Source organism: Pelophylax lessonae (genome assembly GCF_965119305.1).
Source record: "Pelophylax lessonae genome assembly, chromosome: 12".
Classification (NCBI taxonomy): domain Eukaryota; kingdom Metazoa; phylum Chordata; class Amphibia; order Anura; family Ranidae; genus Pelophylax; species Pelophylax lessonae.
In genome coordinates this window covers 65778621-65791983 of record NC_138779.1, presented here as the reverse complement: position 1 = coordinate 65791983, position 13363 = coordinate 65778621, and the positions used below count along the sequence as shown (strand labels likewise).

Sequence of the window (13363 nt, the reverse complement as noted above, 5' to 3'; positions counted from 1 at the left end):
ATTACATCTGGCATCAAGCTAGTGTGAATCGGCGCAAAATAGAACTGGCATCTCCAGCTATAATAATTTGATTGATCAATCACTCCACTTATAAATTATGTTAATTATAGGTGGAGATTTTGTTTCTAGTAAGAAAATATTAAATCCACATTTAAAATGTAACTTTGCTTTATTAAAAATAAGCAACATATGTTATATAATGCATAAGCCTTTTTGGAACCTAAGGGTACATTCAGTGAATTTGACATTCACCAGACATTCACTGAAGGTAAACTTTCCAGGTGTTTTAAATGACAGAAACGAATTCACCACCAGTGAGTGTTGGTGAAGGTTACAAGTCACATTCACTGCTTTATAACTGTGCTCCTTAGTGCTGATACAAAATAAAAATAAAAACGTTTGAGTTCTAATATTGGAATAAAAAATATATTGTATTGCTTCCTATATAATTCCTCAAAAAATGTAATTTCAAATAAATTGATTGAATAATGGCTGTTTCCATCAGTTTTTTTTTTCTTTATTAGAGCAATGGAAGAACATACCACTCAATACTCATGTTTCTTCAGAATAACATAATTTCTATTTATTATTTTTCACTACAGTTCCTCCTACAGTGGAAGCCAAACAACTGACAATAAATGCCACAGCCAACTTGGGGGAGTCTGTCACTCTGGGCTGTGAAGCTGAGGGCTTTCCTGAGCCTGAAATAAGCTGGACAAAGTAAGTGATGAGTTTATTCACATTTATATTAATCTCTTTAAACTGTTACCGTCAAACAGGTAAATACGAAAGATGGAGCCCCATTTATCAAATTGAGAAGTGACCTTCAGAAAGCCTACTGTTCTCTTTGAGTGACACTATTCTCTGTAGGTAAGCTCTCCTACTCATGTACCTTGGATGTGTTCCTAATTTGCAGACACTCCAGCCCCATTGCTTTATTCGTATTTATGAAAGGCTCATTCATCTGTGAAGAGGAACTTTTATAGGCCCAGTAGACAGCACCTACTCAGCTTAATATGTATTATCCTAGAAGACTGAAAATGTGGATTGAAATGGAGAAAACTTTAAAGAAATTGGAGTATCCAACTGAGGAATTGTTTGGAGTATCCAACTGAGGAATTGTTTTTTGGTGGTTGGACAGAAGCTCTGATTGAGAAGTGTTGGAGTTCTGGTGAAGTTTATATTACAATGGTTCCATCCACTGGTTTGTTGCTGCAGCACCCATAGAAGTTGTGATACTGTAAGGAGTGCACCAAATATTTCTTATTTTCTTCAACTGAAAGAAGGTCTCAAGAATGATTTGCTTTTCTGGACAGCTTGCAAGAAGTTGCCAACTAGTAGAAGGACATTTTTGTTGCCACTGCATGATGACATTATACTAATGTACCCTGGAAAAGTCACAGCTTTGAGGAAAGGATCTCAGGGATTTATTGCAAATTCTGGAACAACATAATGTCTACTGAAATCCTTCATGTACAAAAAAAGATCTAAGGAAACTTTCAGTACCAGTTTACAACCTGTGTCCCATTCATTCCAGGTTTTCAGAACTTGAGCTATTTACCAAATGGCAAAATACTGGTGCTTGAACATACCAGAAGGATTAAATGGACTCCATTCAATCCAGGTTTTTGGAACTTGAGCTATTTACCGAATGGCAAAATACTGGTGCTTGAACATACCAAAAGGATTAAATGGACTTAAAAAATCTCACTGTTTTACCACTGTTTAGATGATAAATCATCAAAATTAGTGTCAACTTTGTAAATGTAAATTTTTGGTAATAGAATAAAAGGTACTCATTAATTTCTTAAGTATAAATGGTATAACATAATTTATTTGTGTGCTGCAGGAGGGGAGAACCAATAGAAGATGTTGGTGATAAATACACCTACAATGAAGACATGTCAGAGATGACCATCCATCGGGTGGAAAAAGATGATGAAGCTGAGTATATCTGTATTGCTGAAAATAAAGCTGGTGACAATGAAGCTACCATTCTCCTGAAAGTCTATGGTGAGAACACACAATGAGAGGCTAACCTACAATTTCCACTCTGGTCTGAAACAAAAAAAAATTATATTAGTTGTAATTAGACGCAAATATATATTTTTTCGATACTTGTAGTGACCTCTGTGAACAATAGAGATCATGGATAATTTCCAAGGGTACATGAATAGCATGAGTTACAGTTGCATGGAGTACAGCAGTCCAGGTTCCTCCTGCTTTTCATATGTAAATCTATTCACTAAAATTCCATATGTTTTAATAAAATTTCAATAGTAATTTTTTCATATTTTTAAATCTGAAACTTATACTGAAATAATACCTGGTGACCCAGTCATGAAGGTCTTTGTTCAAACTCTTCCTGTTATAGGGTGGCAATGTTTTGTCTCCCAGTTTTGCTCCTACGTTTTCAGTCTGCTAAATAAGCTTCTGATTGAGACCACAAATGGCCATTCCAATACACATTCCACTGGCAGGGTCCACTTTTGTCATCATACAGAAACTTGCATCAAGAAATAACATGTAGCCATCACTGGAGTGCAAGAATATAGACAGGAAGTAGCAGTAAAGAGTTAGCGTAAGCTTAGCAGCACTGAAATGCAACACGTTATACAAAAATGTGAGTATAATATTAAATTAAGAAAAATCATAGCTATTGGTTATAGGGGTTGATTTACTAAAGGCAAATAAGCTGTTCATTTTGCAAGAGCATTTTACCCTAGCCTAATGAATGTGCTGGCTTCTGTCATCCAATAATATCAAGCAAAAATACAGTTTTGTTCTTTTTTCGTGAACGTGATTGCTCTTTGCAAAGTGCATTTTTACATTCACTTGCAAAGTGAAGTGTCTAATTACCTTTAGTAAATCGACCTGACAGATTTACTAAAAGTGGAGATTGCAAAATCTGCTGCAGCTCTACAAAGAAACCAATCAGTTTCCAGATTTTATTGTCAAAGCTTAACTTAACAAGCTGGAGTTCGAAGCTGATTGGCTACCATGCACAGCTGCACCATATTTTGCAATCTCCCCCCTAAATGTAATTTAGTTAAGGTTGATATGTACTTTAATTTGCTGACTTTGATAGCTCTCTCAGCACCACCAATTGCAGTATGTAGTAGATCAGAAAGATAAAGAGCGTACATAATGGCATTGTAGAATTGTTTTATTTTATTTTTAATATTTTTTTATGTCATTTAGCAAAACCTAAAATCACCTATGTTGAAAACAAGACTGCAGTGGAACTGGATAATGAGATCACCCTTACATGTGAAGCCTCCGGAGACCCACTACCCAGCATCACTTGGAGAACCGCTACCCGAAACATCAGTGAGGAGGATAAGGTATGTTTGTCTTGATTATCTCTCATGGGGCACTGATTTGTGATGTCACTGGACTACTGGCTTATGATGTCACTGGATGACAGCCAGCAAACCACTCAAGGCAGCATGAGATAGAAGCTATACACCCTCTGCGACTTCCTATTGTATATAATGAATAATATTTTATCAGAATGCCAATTAAGAGCCCGTTTACACTTAGGACACTTTCGCACATGTGAAAAATCTATTGTTGAATGTTCATTCACCATTGTTTTAAGGTTACAATTACAGCTGTACATTTTTGCGTGGTGTGTTCTTCAAAAATCTAACATGCTGCAGCTTATGCACCTTCCTGAAAAGACCTTAAAAAGATGAATAATGATTTACGCATATTATGGACATATAAAGTACTCAACTGTGTTTTAACATGTGCAGAAAGTATCCTTCCACTTCTTTCTCTCCATGTATAATGCATGCAAAAATGCACTTCTACATGTGTAAAATGCAACACATGGTAAAATGCATAACAATCAGCTTAAAGATGCATATCAAAAATATGCATACGCAAGTGTAAATGGGTCTTTAATTAGCCTTATGCCTGTTTTACAAACAACTCTGATTTATTTATTTTTTTTCAATATTAATTTAATACTTTTTACATGTATTATTTCAAATTGGTGCACACATTTCTGTGATAATTTGGCATAATTTGAATAGGTCCCAAAACTTTTATTGCATTGATAATGTCAACAGGATAGTATTTTAGTACTTTCCCTGCTAGTATCTTCGATAGTAATTATTGCAAGGATTTACAGTAGTAATTGCTGTGATAATATATGGTAAGGTTTTTTTTAGCTGAGAGATTAGTAAATGGATCACTCATGTGCCACATCTGTGTCAACAAGAAAATCTATACAAAAAATTGGGTTTTATCATGTATTTTTGTCTTTTGGTTGTAAATAAAGCATTTGATCTTATATTTTCTGTGTCTTGTGGGTGCTTCTAAAGTCCAACTAGATTTTTTGTATAGATTTTTTTTTAGTTGAGGTTTACGGTGAATGTTATAACTTAGGGTTAGTTTAGGAGTTAATCTGAAGGATTATGTTGGGGTAAAGGGTTAATATTAGCTTAAGTTTTCAGGTTGGGATAAGGTTATGGATAAGTGACTTTTACATTACAGAGGTGAGAAATGTTTATTTCCAGGAGTGATAAACACAAGATGTATGCAATAAAAGTTGAAACAAATTTATGGCACCAAAACTTCCATGCCAAAAATAAGCTAATTATTAGAAACAGAAAAAAATTTGAGTACACTATTCAACATTAGGTTAGTTATTTTAAGTAAAAAAAAATAAAATTAAGTAAAACACTTATGACAATAGTTTTCCGTACATGACAGATTAAAGGTTAATAGTTAAGCAACATTTAGATTTAGCTGTGTTGTTTAAAAAAAACTTCATTTAGGGTGCTCATGGGAAATCTTTGACCTCCTTCATTATGTGAGCTCTGCTATATGGCATAAGCCACAGGTCATTGTAAATTGTGTTTATAAAATAGTTCTCAAGTGCACTTTAAATTGCAATGCATAACAGGCCTTGCTGAGGTTAACATTTTGTATTGCTGACCAATGACAATAAGGCAGCGTGCAGTGACATCATAACTGGGTCTGTCCAATGACAATAAATCAGTGTACAGTGACATCATCACTGGGTCTTAGGAGGGAAAAGCTGGTGAATGAACCCTGGACTGAGAATGGAGCAAAATGAGCTAGGTGTCCTTCAATGGTCGCCATTTGTATACACAAACAAATGTAAGTATGTACTGAGAGCACCACAGCAATTGTGTGCGGATGGATTGTCGCTGTGACAAAGGCAAAAATAATCAGTAGTTCTGATGGCACTTCCAGTACAGAAACATTCCATTATTTCAGAATATTAATCCTTTCTGGTTAGATTTTCAAGAATATACAGAGAATGTAACAAAACAAATTATATACTCCCCTAGTATTCGTAATACATTAGCACTGATAAGGCAAATGAAAGGTCTGTTATTTTCCCAATCCTTTAGACTCAAGGGTTGCACTAATGATTATGAGTGAACACATATTTTTGCCCAAAAAGTTTTTTTAGGTATGATTTAAAAAACTGTTTCTGTTCCAAACACATACCTTATGTATACTGAGATACCTGATCACACCATGGGAGCACCATTGTTTTGCTAAATCTGTGTATTGGAATTAGTGACAGTACCAAGTCAGTTTATTAAAAAAGAAAAAAAAAAGGGCTTCCTTCCCTTTGAGAAGGAGAATAATTCTACTTGGCCTTGTCTAGCCGGTTATAATGAAGGGATATGCCACTAGTTTTCACATAACTAAAAGGATGAGAAGAGAATATTGAAAAAACAACTATTTTGAGATCATTTTAAGCAGAAAAAAAAAACTAACATTCTTAAGTTTTGAATGCTGCAAGTTCCATCAGATTCCATGCAAAACTGCTGACTATTTTTGAAACTCTCACCTCTCCTGTCTGGCGTCGTCTTCCTGGGCAAATATTGGCTCAGATGTAACTGTGAGATAGAGACCTGTTTTAAACAAATCTATACAGTGCTTGTTGCTCTGTGTTCTGCTTGAGTTACTGTCTTTGGTCTCTTTCTTTACAGTCCCTTGTGTTTTAGTTTACTTTTCCAATATTGGAGCCTGAATTAGAATCTTTTTTTTCTTTAGGATGGATATGTAGTTATTATACCACCAAATCAAACATACTCCTAAATATTCCCAAGTATCTATAGCCTTCATCTGTAAAATCTAAAAGTATATTATTTGGAGTGTAGAAACCTGAAGAATTAACTTGGTCGTTACAATGTCAGTTACTGGACCTGGTCATTTCTTAAGCGTTAAAAATCAAAAAGAAAATTATAGTTTATTGTGTTTACTGGTTTAAAGAAATATTCTGCAACATCATTGATGTGATGCATTGAACATTTTAGTTTAAAGTGGGTACATTAAAACCTATTACAGCTAAGTAGCTTGTTTTACTATAGTGGAGACTCTTGGAAGAAAGAGAAATAAGTCAATGACATAAAAAGTCCACTCGATTTAGGAAAAAGTCATCCAAAACATAACATTGCAGATTTGAATGAAATCCTGTCACTTTAGCTTGGATCACAAAGGTGATATTCTGAATTTTTGTGGAGGTCTTTGGGTTCCAGTTTGTCCCGCCCAGCACTTCCTTCACTCCCTTGCTGCTCCTGTTGTTAAGATGTTGTCATAAGACAGAATCAGATGGTATTGAAAAAAGAGAAGGGGAAATCATGGCTTCTGTCTCTTGCTTTATTTTAAGTCTGTTATAAACTACCAGGTGTACCAAGGAGAAGGATTGGTGGCATGTCAAGAATATGGTGGAACTTTCTCAAATGTCTAATTAGGCATATCACCTTTGTTGTCTAGAATCTATTCACAGGGCTTTTCTCATTTGAATTGGGCAAGGAGACTTTTTTTACTAAAAAGTTTAAACATTTTTTATTCAAGAAAAACATTTGATTTTTTTTTTTATATTTTACCTTATACCCATATTTACAATTTATGTACACAGTGGGGGAGATTTACTAAAACTGGTGTACACTTAATCTGGTTCAGCTGTGCATAGTAACCAATCAGCTTTTAACTTCAGATTGTTCAATTAAGCTTTGACAGTAAAACCTAGAAGCTAATTGGTTACTATGCAAAGCTGTGGCAGATTCTGTGAGCACAAGTTTTAGTAAATATACCTCAGTGCATAACTAGAATAGCTTTCATACACCTAACCCGATTCGAATGTCAGTGCAGTAAACAGCAGTCCTGGTTTTGGAGAATTTGCTCTTCTAAATTTTTTGCTGACCTTATAAGGAAACCCTGCAGTGGCATAATGCGGTTTGCTAGAGAGTTCTGAATGCCTAATTAGTTAATAGCATTTTTACATTATTCAATGACGTATGAGGGTCATTCGGCATTAAGACTTAGTTTTTTGCCAAATAACTTTTTATGACAAAAAGGTAGCTGGATTGTTATGAATTGTCTTGAGGTCTCTCAAACAGATAGATTTAGTAGGTAGTTAGTCTTGTCTGATTTGATTGTTTTAGTGCTAGACGCACGTATTTGCTTAAATCATAGTAAAAATACAAATACAAAAAGTCTTTAGAATAATAGTAACCTTTACAACGTTAAAGTTCTTCTTTTCCCATACTGTATCATGTTCATGGAGGCAATAAAATAGCATACCTTGCTACAAATTGAGATAGTAATACTAAGATTTAAATATGTTAGTTGTAGTTCCATCCTCTGTCTCAATATAGTACTTCTGTTTGGCTGTCTTGTTGCGTACTGTGTTTACGGAGTGCCTGTCCCATCAAATTTGTTCACATGTAACTGCATGTCTTGTACTTTTGCTAATCATTTTGATATATCATTTTTCTGAAATCTACAAAAACGAAGACGGCCCCATGGACGAAGAAGATCACATTTAACCTTTTTCATGCCACATTCTTCAGCTCTCTTTGGAAATTTAAAATAATGAGTTTCAAAGAATGATGTCTGAAATAATTGATCCACACTTTAAAAAATGCAGAATAGGCCAGGTCAGATAAGAGGTAGAAGAATCCTTCAGTGTGTATTGGATTGACCTTGGGCTTCCATTCCCTGGGACGTCCCTGGGGCAACTCCATTGGACCACCATCTAAAATGCCTAAACCACCTGTACATTAAGTAAATAAAATGTAAAAAAAACTTTTTCATAACCCAGATATACATATTAGTCATGGTGTATTCTTTCCTTAGAGCTTAATTTGATCCAATGAGTGATAGAATATGCATAGCTTAATTTACTATATTTTAATAATGAAAATATTTTACATCCTGGGCCTGCATAACTATGTACCAAGAAACCAGACCCATTACAAGAATGTTCAACAATTACCATTGTGTTATGCAAAATGTCATTTGGAATTGAATGGACAGTTTAAAACCAAGTCTGGATAATCAATGATTCCTGTCCTATGATGTACGCAGTCATATTTAGACTACACCTAAATGCCACTGTGTGTTTAAGCATTGGCCAAATCACAGAATGCCTTATGTCCCTATTTTAAACATAACTTTTAGTATTTTTTTTTTATTATTTCTTTACTTCTCTGCTTGTATCTCTGGGAATATTTCATATATCACAAATAAACATTATGGAATAATGCAAGATTTGTTCAAAGACTTATTCATTGACTAGAAAACCTATATCACATGTTTTCAGATTGAGCAGTTGTTGACTGGTCATTTCCCTATAATGGGAGTCATTCTTCAAAGCTGATTTTTTTTAAACCACTGAGAGCTGATCTTATGTGTAATTTCTGCATGTGACAACTGCCATTGGATAATTGGGGAAAAAAAATACTTTTCTTTCATATATTTGGTTAATTTAGCTAAAGTTGTGAAATGCTAACAGAATTCGATTTTTTTTAAGTGTTATCAGTGTAGAATCTGCTGGTGGGACATAAAGGCTTGTTTAGTTAGACTGCCTTTGGTATTACACCCAGAAAATAGTCACTGCATTTGTTCCAGTGTTAGAGAAATTGGTTTGGAATAGGACTTGGATCCCATCTATCCAAACAGAATATAAAAGGTTTCCAAGGGTTGCAATATATTTAAAGAAAAACTGGTTTTGACCTTTAATTCTAGACGGAAAGTACACAGCAGAGCATTTGACTAGCAGGTTTTCTCAATTTGCCTTGTTTAATGGTAAAGGCATTAATATCCTAAATGATGCTTGACTCATAATAAACCTTACATTTTCAATAGTAAAAGCATACCCAATACTCAAACTGATAGCAGTTTCGCCCAAACTCTACTTTTAAAGAGTAAAATATTTGGTTGGAAATTTCCTGCAGCCCTATCACTTTTTTATTTTATTTTTTGAAAAAGGAATACAGTATGTTTAGGTACATTTATTTTCTACCCAGTTTCCTTTGACTTTTGTCACTGCTGGAATATTCATCTCCATAGTTCTGTACTTGTCTTCCACATTACAGGATTTTTAAATGCTTCACTGACCAGACAAAAAAAAATAAAAAAATGAAAACCATTTCAATACAGAACAACAAGGCCAAATTCTGACTTTCGTAATATACCATTTCCCAAAATCATTTAAGACCCCCTTCACATTATCCTTGTCCATTGTGGTGCCTTCCTGCACACATGTTGATGTGCAATTTTTCTAAACCTAAGGTGGGATGTGTTAAGGCAGCTCATTCATTCAGAATGGGTTGCCAATGCACCTCAGCAGAAGAAAGACTTGACCTGCAAAGCAAGTACATTGTAGTGCACCACAATGTGGTTCATCAGCACCTACTGTACTTTTGCAATTTGATGCTCCTCCTAATTAATAGCACACCAACGCATTGCACATAGTATCATGTATACGCGTGAAGCCAGCTAGCCAGCCAAATAAACTCCAGCCAAAATGTTTTGTTTTCTAGTTTTGGGTGGATACGGCAGGAATTACAATATCTATCAGGTTGATATTGTTGTCTGTGAACCCACAGGACACATTTACTTTCACTTATTATTCTTGGACAGAAAGTTGGGGGAAATAAAAATGTTTAAGGTGGAATCTCTGAATGGGCACACATGTTTGGGAAACAGCTGTCAACTATGGGATTTATGGGTGCTTTGGGAGATTTCCTCTTATGTCTTTGAAGCAGGAAGTGAAGAAAAATATCCGCAGTACAGATTTCTGTCTCCATGTGACAAATATTTAGTTTATTTTGAGCAGGTAGTATGCTGGTGACCCTACTTTTCATCTGTTGATCATGATTGTGTGGCACCTTCCATTGTTTGGTCACTTCAGCACCCATTTAGCATGGGTATACTGCTGTAAGAAGTGTCCTTGACTTTATATTGTGCTGGATTCTTCCCAGTGGAGACACAGGCAGCAAAACAATTTTGAAATACATCCAGACTGTTTGACACTCTCTTTAAATCTAAAATAAAAATTTTGGCTGGAGCAATTCCTTAAGACCTTTTTACTTATAAAGCAAATTTTAAAAAAAGCATGACAGGCCCCTAAGAAATACAGAATCAGTGGTATTGAACACCACAGTGCAAAGAGAAATGGACAACAGCAACCAATCACAAATCTTATCTTTATTTTATAATACATTAAATACACAGGACTTGTTTGCATAAATTCCCAAAAAATTGCCTAAATGCTTTGAACATAGATACATTTTCATCATCAACAAACCTAATAATTATCTGTGTAAATAAGGACAAAATTGTCCACAAAAGGTTGCTTTGCCTTGGAGTTCAAAAAGTTTATTAGACCATTGAACCAGTGTTTATTTAAAACACACATTACCGTATTTTTATCTGTCATTATTTGAATGGTTGTTTGATTTGATCTCAGGTTCCCTGGTCTGGAAAGCTTTAATGAAACATGTACAAGACCTTTTTTTTATTGAGGCGTATTACAGAGACCATGTTTAGGAATATTACATTTGATTAGGCCTATTTAATGATTTTTCCGACAATTTTTGTCTACTTTAGCTCTCCACCCTAATATATATGACCTTTCCTCTGTTTACCTGCTTTGCCAAACACTCATGAGAGCTACTGCTGTGACTGTGCCCTCAAATATAGATGACTTGCTGTGTTTTAGATATACTTGACATTTCATTGCATTTCCTGCATGTAATGTGGAATAGCATGCCATCATCATGTGTTTATTGAATGCGTTTGCATGTAACAAGTAACCTCCTGTGTGTGCATGCTGAAGCTGAAATTGTGTTGCAATAATCCATTTTAGCCAACAAAATATGAAGTTTAATTGCTGGGATCTTAACCCATTTGTTACCTTATAACCAATGATGGATTAAGCTCAGAATCTGATGAAGCAGCAGTACTGTTGATATAAAGGCTTTAGACAAAAAAAAAATATATACATTTCTGTCCAATTGGGCTCTTCCACTTTTTCAGGTCACTTGGATTTGAATTCGTACTAGTTAGGACTATGTTATTGTTAAAATCCCTTTCAGCTTTAACATGGAAAGGGAAGATAATTTAAACATCACAAAAGAGCATGCTGATGTCACTTCTAGGCAAAAACAGGCCAGTAATGTAATTGACAGTGGACTGCTGTCAGGTATAAAGTTCAAGCACCTAGAAGTGCCTCACAACTGCAGCAGCCTTGGATCTGTGCCGTTACTCCCAAATTCTGGGATGATCTGACAGGGCAAACTCTGACAATTCTTGGTAATGAAACTTGCCCATGTTTCCCCCTTCCCAGTCATTCCTAATCGCCTATCACTATGTTGGGCTGTTTCACTGACCAGTAGGAATTTGTGGAAGAGGAAGGGCAATCTTCAATATTGCTAAAACGTGTTGGATCTTTGCCCTGCAGAACAACTAGGCATTCTGGCATAGTGGTAAGAATTCGAGCCTGCAGCAGATGTCTAAGCACCTCTAGATTTCTACAGCTTTTACCCAACATGTTTTTTTTTTTCTGTGTATGGCAAATTTATTTTCATAGCAATGTAGGCACCCTTAGTAGTTACATGGTACATTACCTTACATATATTTAGAGCTGTATACATCAGGCCAACGGGTGTAGAGTTGTGGATTAAAGGTGGATATAGGGATCCTTTTGGGTTATACCCAGTTCTTGCTCTAATGTTCTCTTGACTTTTTTTTGTTTTGAAATTGAAAATAGGCCACACATTTAACTATGCCCTTATCTTCTTAAACACCTCTCAAAATAAATGTATTTTAATAAAGGCTATGAATACATTTGACAAAGGAACATTCCAATTAATGTTGGCACTTTTTTTTACCAGTATTATATTATACCTGCAGATGGTTTCAGGTTGGGGTTCCAGAACAGATGGCTTTCACAAAAACACGCATATAAGGATAAATTTTGCACATTTGTCCCACATTTTAAACTTTTCATTAAACATTTCCAAACAAAGACCTTTAAAGGCAATTAAAAAACAGGAATTGGGGGCTTTGTGATTTATAGTATGTAATGCCTAGCTTCACAAAATGCAAAAATTTACTTTTTATCAAGCACTAGTTCACTTGTTTTTATTGTTACTACTTCAGTTTTTATGAGATGGGAACTATCTAATGAGATTACAAAAAGTGTAATATCTAGTTGGAGTGTAAAATGTTTCCATCACTACACCATCCCAGTTATTTCTGATAAATACTATTTATGTTGTGCACTTAGAAATGTGTCCAGCACTTTTTTGAAGCAATCTTCTAACTAGAGGGCCAGTCAAAATTTTAACAGCTCTCACTTCATCCATAATGATAGAATCACTTATACAATGCACACAATGTTTATCCAAACAGATAAAACCCATATCAGCCAATCTTCTATCTCTTTGCTTTATCTATTCTGTGTAAGTACAACAAGCACACTGCTCTTTGCAATTTTCCACGGCGTGTTGATGCATATTGGGCCTCTAAAAAAAGTAGGTCAATAGTCTAATACTTTAAATGATGAGATGCTGAAACAAATGTTGCTTTTAGGGTCTATGTTCCAGATTATTGACTGCAACGTACTGCTGCTTTACTTTTAGAAAATACAATAATCCATTTGGTGTGATTTTTTCTAGTTATTGTGCAAATAATGGTTTGTTCTAGTAGTTTGAAATCAAAGGTGGCCATCCTAGGGCTCTCTACCAGTTATAAAACTACAAGTGCCAGCATGCACTGCCAACTGACATTTGTCTGTGAAGCCTTGCAGTTTTTTCTTTTGGAAACTTGTAGTTGCTGACCAGTCAGAGAGCACCAGATTGCAGAAACCTTAGCTCAGTCCTTCACATAACTGCATGCATTGCACGCTCAGTCTACTGTGGCATAACTCGGCACATACAATAACCATAAAAAATGTTTTATTGCTTTCTGTGTTTGTTGTGTTTTTATATCTGTTCTCTCCAGGCTTCGTGGACACGGCCCCACAAAAAAGAGGTATAAAATCAATTAGATGTGAAATGCTATACTCAGAGAAAGAGAT

At 35.2% G+C, this 13363-nt stretch overlaps 1 protein-coding gene across 5 annotated transcripts in view; it reads left to right on the top strand.

Annotated features, from left to right (window-relative positions):
- The window catches only part of NCAM1 (neural cell adhesion molecule 1), a 507520-nt gene that overhangs the window by 358742 nt on the left and 135415 nt on the right, over positions 1 to 13363 (top strand). For 3 of the 5 annotated variants that reach the window (XM_082273679.1, XM_082273678.1, XM_082273681.1), the window contains exons 6-9: positions 603 to 720; positions 1850 to 2013; positions 3202 to 3344; positions 13288 to 13317. In XM_082273679.1, coding sequence (XP_082129805.1) covers positions 603 to 720; positions 1850 to 2013; positions 3202 to 3344; positions 13288 to 13317 — 455 coding nt within the window. The remainder of the gene's footprint in view (positions 1 to 602; positions 721 to 1849; positions 2014 to 3201; positions 3345 to 13287; positions 13318 to 13363) is intronic. The other 2 variants (XM_082273680.1, XM_082273682.1) reach the window with 1 other exon arrangement.